Raw genomic sequence first — 9,218 nt, forward strand, 5'->3', positions numbered from 1 at the left:
CCAAATATTCTAAAGAGCTGTGTAACATTTAGAGACAGACTAGTGAGGGGGCACAGAACTAAAAAACGGCATCAAACGATTTCAGAAGTGGTCATGTTCACAGGCTCCATCATTAGAAATTGGAAACTTTAGATAGCACCAGACAGACCAGTGAGAAGATTGAATGGAGCAAAAGAGGTCAGACCAACCTGCTGCAGAGTGTCAAAGACCGTCTTGACTAGAATGAGTTTATGGTCCAACATGGCTACTAGAAAATCAGTTCATGAATCAGGAACCAGAGTCCTTGAATCTCATGAAGAGAATGTGTGGCATGAAAATGGCTGTTCACAGTCTAATAACAGATACTCCCCTTTCATCATAAGTCGGCTCACGAACGTCCCTGAAGAAGAAAGTAATCAACGTCTATAGTGATAAAGACGGAGAGCAGAGAGAGGAAGAGACTACTAGAAAACTTGTAAACCTATTTCATTTTCCACTGAATTGGCTCTTAGTTTTTCCTTGGGGATTAAGGAAATGTCATCCTTTCTGATGAGTCCCATAAACCAGAAAACCAAGGCTCCATTCCAAACTTACAAGAACTTAGTCTCCCTCAGATGGAGGCAGCAGCTGATTCATAGAATTATAGTTTTCTCTTAAGTCAAACCCTGTGACATTGGAGCGAGTATAGGAAAAAATTCAGGAAGTTAGTATGAGCCATAAGTTGCAACTTTAGGTCACTTGAGCCCCTTGAACCCACATTCTAGATGGAATGATCAGCTGTCCTTTCCCTGTAAATGGAAAGTAAAATGGTCAAAAGACTCTAAATTGAGCTGTTAACTGCTAAGTGGAGCAGATTTTCTCACACGCTTTCTTTTTTTGTGCTCGATGATACATTACATTTGGCAGCTGTCAGTTAAGGTTGGATGAGGCTTTTAAAGCTTATTTGGGACTAATTTTAATGACTACTTCAGTCATTTCAGCAAAATGATCTTATGGACATTTTGGCCGTCTTGAAAGAGGAACATGCCCTCGTCTATGCTCTTCGAAGACACTCAATTGCAATATGAGTGAGTCACAAGTTCTGAAACAGCACTAATAGCTGCATTTATTTTTGTTCTTTCTGCTTGTGCTGCAAAACAATGTGCATTACAGTGTAGCCTAAATGTTTTTGTCTGAAACTTAAAGAGAATATCAATGATCTGATCTCAGAAAGTAATATTACATTTTACCTTCCAGAACACGGTAGTTGCTGGTTAATCTGTTGGCTGAACCAATCAGCGTCCAGTGAGGAGCTACTGGCAACTACGGCCGCGGTTTAGGGATGTGTGACAGCAGCGACCATTCGTGCAAAACAACAGTGGCGGACATGATGGACAGATGGTTCATCCAATCACCTGCCAGGATTTTTTCGAAAGTGCCTGCCCTTTTCCAAACAATTTTCAATGACGGCTTCTCAGATGGTTCTGTGTAACAAACATCTGGCGCGTCAGACTGTGACCGTGTGGAAAAGTATCAAATTTACAGTATATGCAATTGAACAATTGAATTAAACGTATAAACAAAACCGTCACCTTCTTCATTACATAGACCGTGAGTTCAAAGCTCTTGACGATGAAGACTGTGAGAAGCGGTTGAAAGCCCTAGAAAGCTAGTAAGTGGATTTTTTTAGTTAAGACTGACAGTGAGATGCAGTTGAGCCACGTCTTACAGTCTTCATGATGAAGTCTGTGCAAAGCGGTTGAGTTTTCATCATGAAGACTGTACCAACAAAAACAGCTAGCAATTCAAGCTTAAATAAAGAGTGACCATGAGACTTTCAACCAGAGCTTTCAACCACATCTCATGGTCTTCTTGATAATGCGGTTTTAAAACTCTGAAGACCGTGACATGCCATTGAGCTTTCAACTGCAAAACCGGCCTTCAGACTATATTTCATCTTGTGTACAGTTAGGTGGACTATCTATTACAGTAATTGGCTTACTGCTTGGTTTTGGAAATCATGTGCGCTCAAGGTTCTTATCTCTCATTTGAGCTGTGAGTCCACAGGTTCTCTCAGAGAGACAGAAAATGGACAGTACAGTCTATAATTCCCAACACATAAAAATAGCTACTCTGTTGTTAATTTAAGAAAATATATTTTATTCAGTGGTACCATTTGTGCCGTTTTCAAGCTTTGCTTTATATAAAGACGTATCATGTCTTGAATGTCTTGTACATGACCTATCACCTTTTCTTTGCCTATGTAATATATTATTCATGCTCATCATACTTGACTATCTCCTCTTGGAAAATAATCTGAAGCCTACAATTGCTTTAAAGCAACACTATGTAACTTTTCGCTCTTTGGTCCCCCTACAGGTTGTCTCATTGGAACTACAGCCGCGCAATGAGACAACCTGTACGGGGACCAAAGAGCGAATAGTTACATAGTGTTGCTTTAAAGCAGCGATCCATGCCGGCCATGACTCCCTGTAGTTAAAGGGGTGGTTCAGAATTTTGGACATAGGACCTCATTTCCAAGTTAGCCAGTGTGTTATTTATCAGTGGAGACTGTTTTCAACACTTTTCATCCAGTCCTTCCAGTTGCAGAGTTCGCTGGTGCTAGGCTAGCGCAAGTCAACAGTATCTGCTAGCCTGCCACTAAAAACAGTCTTACCCGTTCCACAGTACACCCGAGGCAAATAAATTATAACGCCAGACTATCGATGTCTGTGTTGATAGAATAATGTTAGAAATAAAACTACCCTTGCATCTCAATGATCGCATTACATTTTGAGGGAATAGTTTCTCAGCAGCGGCGGAATTTTACTTTACTTTGTTAGTAGTACTGCGCCGAAAAGTAAACAGAGAAGCGCACTACAGTCGGGACACCTAGTAATAGCCTAGTACATTGGTACTCAAGCATTGGATTGGAAACTAAGGACTAGACAACATGGTGATTCAGTGTGCATTTCGAAAATTTAAAAATAACACACTGGCTAACTTGGAAATTAGGTCCTATGTCCAAAATTCTGAACCACCCTTTTAAAGATGAATAGCTTGTTTTAATTGAACAGGCTCTGAAATCAAAAGGGCCGTCTTTGTGTGAGTGGATGTGCTGTTTCTGCTCTGTCCACTGTGCGTAGAGCCTGATGAGAACGGTTATGAAGCAGGTTCAAGGGAACAAACATTAGATCAGAGGGAACAATAACAGATAGCAGCAACAGAAGACTTTCCTTTGCTCACACAGTGAACAGCAAAGGGTTGGGCAGCAATCTGAGCAAGAGAACTGGCAGACAAATGCTTGTTCTAAAATTACACTTTTGATTGTTTTTTTTTTCCACAGCTGGAAGATACGTGTGTGTGTGTGTGTGTGTGTGTGTGTGTAAAAGATGGTTATCCATGTTCAGACGTTAAAGGTTGCAAAAGGGCAGAAATATGGGGCAACTATTGTCTGACTCATTTTCAACAGTTTTGTGGCTGTCGTGACTGCCGACGAGATTAACTTTCCAGAGACGTCACTGAACTCTTTTGTCCTCTCATTTTATTTGATGTCACATTACATGTACCTTGATCACAAAACGATTGACAGCAGTACAGCAAGGCAGACACAGAGAGACATGAGAATGGACGACAGTTAATGCTAGATTCTACTGCAGTGTCCTCATTGAGTTACCAACAATAACACAAATGCATATTAAACACATCAATAATAAGGAAAATAGGTAAGGTAACAATCTTACAGTGATTGCCTGTGTAGGTGTTTGAGGTGCAAAGTACAAGAAAAATCACTTTACAGGTTGAACTAATCAAGCATCACACTGTGTTTTTGCTTGATTGTGCAAAAATAAGAAATCAGCCCACAGTGTAACTAAGAGCCGGCTCATTTGGGGTTTGATCATTTTCAAGAATACTTGTCACCACGGCGATTACTTCCAAAGTGGCATGTTTCACAAAAAGTCTGTGATAAAGCTAAATCATAGCTGTTCATAAGTTTGGAGGGGATTACAGTGTCACACAGGAATGTGATTAAAAAAATGGCATACAAACTTGACTCATGAAGGAGCATTTAATTTAGTATCAAAGGAAAAGTTTGACACTTTGAGGAATGTCGGGCTGCTCGATTTATGGAAAAAAAATCATAATCACAATTATTTTGGTCAATATTAAGATCACGATTATTTAACACGATTATTCATTGACTTTTGGAAAGATGTTGTATTTATGGAACAGTTAAAGGTCCCACGGCATGAAAATGTCACTTTATGAGGTTTTTTAACATTAATATGAGTTCCCCCAGCCTGCCTGTGGTCCCCCAGTGGCTAGAAATGGTGATAGGTGTAAACCGAGCCCTGGGTATCCTGCTCTGCCTTTGAGAAAATGAAAGCTCAGATCGGCCGATCTGGAATCTTGCCCCTTATGATGTCATAAGGAGGAAGGTTACCTCCCCTTTCTCTGGTTTGCCCGCCCAGAGAATTTGGCCCGCCCATGAGAGAGAGGCATCATGGCTTGCAAACAAGCAAAGTGGCAGTTGGTCAAGGTTTTGTTTTGGTTTTGGTGTTTTTGTGATTGTTAGAAGCCGAAATTGAAATCGTGATCAAGCGTTGAGTTGAGAAGATGGATACCACTGTTTGTATGGAGAGTAGTATCGATATTCTCATCTAACTCTCAGCCAGAAAGGAAATAATTGTTTTCCAAAATGTCAAACTTTTCCTTCTACAGAGCACATCACATATTGCTGTCTTTGTGAATCATAACCAGGCTGGGCGGTGCGTCTGCCACTCTTCTCTCTCTCAGACCCTGAGTGAGAACATTTTGGATGGATTGAGACACTCTGAGCAGGAGCTCCTTCAGTCCAGCTCTGTACTCTTTTCGGATCAGGCAGTAGAGCACCGGGTTAAGACAGCTATTTGCATGAGCTAAGCACACAGTCAGGGGGAACGCGTAGTCCTGGGCGTTGTAGAAGGCTTTACTAAAGGGCACAAAGTCAAATTTGATCAGCACCCCCCACAGGGTAAGAGCCTGGTTGGGTAGCCAGCAGATGAAGAAGGACAGGACTACGATGGTGACAGAGCGGGTGACTTTGGAGCGGCGGCGGAGGCGTCCTCTCTCAGACTCAGACCTCTCCGTGACACTCGCGCTGACCGTGCTGCCTACGACGCGCCGGCTCAGGATGAACTTCAGGAGGAGGAGGTAGCACACGGAGATGACAATCAAGGGAACTACAAATCCCAGGAGGACTTTCTGTGTTTGATAGAGTCCGAGCAGGACCTGAGGATCCCAGTGGCTTGAATCGGAGTCAGAGAAGCGCACCAAGCACAGCTCGTCATCTGTAGACACCTGTAAGCACAACAACATAGAGGTTGCAAACCCAAACAGAAAGCGTGAAGCGAATGAAAGACCGAAAGGGAAAGACTGGCATGGCCATTTTAAAATTCATTGACTGTAGAGTCTGGAGAGCTGCACTTTATTGTGTGTTCATGTTAAATAAAAAGTGCATTAATGTAACCGCTTTGGGTCAATTCTTCATGTAAACACTGACATTTTGAATAATGCAACAGGTTACAGGAAACCTTGTACAATTGTAGAATCTCTTTCATACCCAAGCAAAATTGGTTTTGCAACTGAAATATCCCAAATCGTCATTGAATCGGAAATGTAAACACAACGGGACCTTGTGAATCGGAATCGATTTGGGAAATCAGTGGCGATACCCAACCCTAGAATCAAATCGGGGGTCAGTATGAATTCAACACACCTGGACTGTGGTGGAGTAGAAAGCATGAGGCAGCGTAGCCACCAGTGACACCACCCAAATGGTTAAACTGGCCCATTTGGCATGAGCAGTGGCGATGCCAGGGCTGCCCATCTTCAGAGAGGTAACCAGGGAGTGGTAGCGGGTCACGCTCATGGCGGTGAGGAAGAAGACGCTGGCATACATGTTCAGGGTGGTGACCGAGCTGACGATCTTGCACATGACCTGGCCAAAGGGCCAGCGGAAGTCCAGCACCGTGTCCACAGCCCAGAAGGGCAAGGTGAGGACAAACTGGAGGTCTGTCAGCGCCAGGCTCATCACGAAGCAGTCGATGGAGGAGTGGTGATGGCCCCGGCGGCGCGAGTGCAGCAGGAAGAGGGCCAGCAGGTTACCCACAAGCCCCAGAACACACACCACCAGGTAGACCAGGGCGATGACAACTCGTACCTGCAGTTGTGGAAGAAGTACTCAGATGAGTAAAAGTACTAATACCACATTGTAAAAATACTCTGTTACAAGTTAAAGTCCTGCACTGAAAATGTTTAGTGTTTAGTATGTTAGGGCTGCACGATATGAGGAAAATATCCAATTGCGATTATTTTGACTAACATTGCGATTGTGATGTTGGAGGGAACGATCATTTGTGTATCAGTATTTCCATTTTCATTTAAAAATATTCAAATTTAAAAAATGATTATAGTGTGATTTTTGCGAGGATCTGTACAAAACAAAGATTTCTTTCTTTAGTCTGTAGCATACAATTTATAGGCTGGGATGTCTCTGTAGCACCACAGAACTTAATTCAGAATGGTTTGACACATATTTTGCCTTTAACAAATATTGCGCCGCCCCTGCGATTTGGATATTGCAGTAGTCCATATTTCGATTTCGATTAGATGGCGATTAATTGTGCAGCCCTAAGTAATGTAAAATATGCTTAAATTATTATTATTATTATTATTATTAAAAGTAAAAGTAGGCTACTCAATGCAGAAAAATCCTCACATTTTAGAAACTGGAAACGATCAAAACAGCTGTCAATCAACTAAGAGTTTAATCGGCTAATCATTTTCAGCTGTATTTGTAGGCTGTTATATTGTTGGAAAGTTACATTTATAATAAAACATATTTTATAAACTACATATTTTTGTGTGCTAAAGTCTTTATTTGTAAAGTAAAGCTGTCAGATTAGTGTATTGGAGTAAAAAGGGCAATATTTGGCTCTGAAATGTAGTGGAGTAGAAGTTAAGGACAAGTACCTCAAATGTGTACATAAGTAGGCTGCAGTACATGTACTTAGCTACGATTCCACCTGCACTGAGTACCTGTGAAACACATACAATCATTTTTGTGTTTTGGCATCTTGGACCTAAATGGTCACACAAGTGCACACAAGGAAATTCAAAAAGTCAAAATACAACATGTGTCCTCCAAGCACTTTTCTTGTTTAGGCGATTCACGCTAAATGAATTTCCATTTCTATCCATCTGGATTTGTACATTCTTAACTAAACCTACTGCCAGGTTTGCGCCGTCTGCGTGCAGGTCCAGCGAGGACTCCTTGGAGAGGATGAGGAGCCAGCAGTTGAGTGAAAGGTTCAGAGCTGCGAGATTAGAGGCTGCTCCCGTGAGGCTGACGACTCTGGAGATGTCGTCCTCTTCTCCTCCGCACACGTTCAGAGCGCCCAGGGACCCAGAGGCGCTGCTGTTGCTCTGCATGCTTCTGCAGAGGAAAAGGCTTCTTTTGTTTAAAAACAAGTTCACGGCAGCTTTCCCGTCCTCTTTGCGGCTAACTTCCAGAGTGTGGGTGCGCAGGTGTGGACGCATAAATCCCCATCTCCTTCGTTCTGTATTTAGTTTGGTTCAAAGCCTCAGAGTTGCACGAGTTATCCGAGTCATTTCTAAACTTGCTCGGATTTTACACGCGGGGAAACCGTGATTTATCCGTGTCAGCCTACTGAGGAGAGTTCTGCTGAAGTCTGTCGTGATGCAGACGCATCTTCTTCTGACGTTGACAGCGTGCTGAGGCTTTTATACTCGCTGGGGCTCTCCTCCACCGCTCGTTGGCGCACTGCCGGAGCGCGCGCGCACATGGAGGCTGCAATATACGTATTACTACTATTGATACAATGATTATTACAGTAGATACTGAACATTAATGAAGCTCCACTACATTTGTTTTTGTTAAACTCGGATTGAGCCACTTCTCTGCTCTGTTTCCATTAAAAGATACAATCAGATGTCGTCCCCCCCCTTCTGATGACTCATGGGTAAACAAACAGGGAAAGGCCTGTGGTGCACAGTGGGAGAAATATTAGCAGTCTGATGCACTGCAAAAGAGTGTCTTCTGAATTGTCTTTGCTCTTAGGTAAATGATGGTTGTTGCTCAGAAAAACAAGACTTCCAAAGTGTGTTTCCGCTCTATTTAAATTGTATTCGTATGCTATAAGCTTGCTATTCATTGTTTTTCATTTGTTTTCCCTTTTTGATGGAGCCAGCTAATGTTATGTCCCAATATCACCTGTAACATTTCTGCATATGATGTGAAGGTAAATGACTCAGGATGGTATTTTCAGAAAGGTTTCCTAGGCCTTCAACGGATGATAAATTAGATTTCAGACAGCTTTCAGTCTTTGTGAGGGAGCCATAGAGAGGTGTGTGTGTGTGTGTGGGAGAGAGGAGGGGGGGGGGGGTGTTTGTGTGTTTGTTTTGCATTCGTTATAGGTCACTGTCAGTATTCGCACAATGCACCGCTTTTGTCAGCTCAGCTGTGCGTGAGTTGAGAGAAAAGGAAGCTAGGAAATGAGAATGTCAGCACTTTATAATAATAGGGATGTTGAAAGAAGTGGACCTTAACCATGTCTGATCAGTCTCCTCTAATTTGTCAATTGGTACCTGCTGATGATTTCGGTTTTGAGTGCATCTTTCCGTGTCACACCCTAAAAAGTGTCAAAAGAGTCATTTTCTCAAGGAGCCTCAATAGTCCAGCCTGGATGTGGTAGGACACTCTGTAACTTCGTAAGTGATCCTCCATCAACTTAATTGATCCGATTTAAAGTCCACTCAAGCCAGTTGGAAGCTATTTATTCTCAGCCCTGTTTCTTTGTCTGGCTCTATTAGCAATCAGGAGCAACTTGAAAAGAAAACAACAATAATTTGTTGACGGTTTCCTTTAATGTTTTACCAATACTGAGATGGATGGAAATGCAGATATGGTTGGAGCTCTCAGTGTTAAGCTGATCATTGGCATTCTGATGAAGCTTTCTAAGACTCTTAATGAGGTCATTTCATTTTCACTTAAAGCGTAACTCTCGCCAAAATGCAACCTAGGGTCTTTTTGTGAATGTACCCGAGTCAAACTTTAGTTTAAAAGCATATTTAGGACGGAATCGCCACTTTTAAGATTTACAGGTCATAGATTATGTCCAGATTTTATAAATATAAGGATAAAGACAGATTATTATGAATCAGAATCAAAATCATTTTTTTGCCAAAGTAAGATACAC

The 9,218-nt window shown here is 42.1% G+C and overlaps 1 protein-coding gene across 1 annotated transcript; it reads right to left on the minus strand.

The window, feature by feature from the left end:
- Positions 1-3,466: 3,466 nt before the first annotated feature.
- Positions 3,467-7,717, minus strand: LOC144527135 (relaxin-3 receptor 1-like). Its single transcript, XM_078265031.1, has 3 exons — positions 7,231-7,717; positions 5,717-6,160; positions 3,467-5,298 (listed from the first exon to the last, which is right to left on the minus strand). Exons 1-3 carry the CDS (start codon positions 7,537-7,539, stop codon positions 4,687-4,689), a joined length of 1,365 nt encoding a protein of 454 aa, XP_078121157.1. The 5' UTR covers positions 7,540-7,717; the 3' UTR covers positions 3,467-4,686.
- Between the last annotated feature and the right edge of the window lie 1,501 nt (positions 7,718-9,218).

This window comes from Sander vitreus, chromosome 12 (genome assembly GCF_031162955.1).
Source record: "Sander vitreus isolate 19-12246 chromosome 12, sanVit1, whole genome shotgun sequence".
NCBI classification, from domain to species: Eukaryota; Metazoa; Chordata; class Actinopteri; order Perciformes; family Percidae; genus Sander; species Sander vitreus.

Coding starts and splice junctions, on each gene's coding strand:
- LOC144527135 (XM_078265031.1), bottom strand. CDS start 7,539: ATGCGTCCACACCTGCGCACCCACACTCTGGAAGTTAGCCGCAAAGAG. Junction 6,161..7,230: donor CAGACGGCGCAAACCTGGCA/GTAGGTTTAGTT, acceptor CCACAACTGCAG/GTACGAGTTGTCATCGCCCT. Junction 5,299..5,716: donor TCTACTCCACCACAGTCCAG/GTGTGTTGAATT, acceptor TTGTGCTTACAG/GTGTCTACAGATGACGAGCT.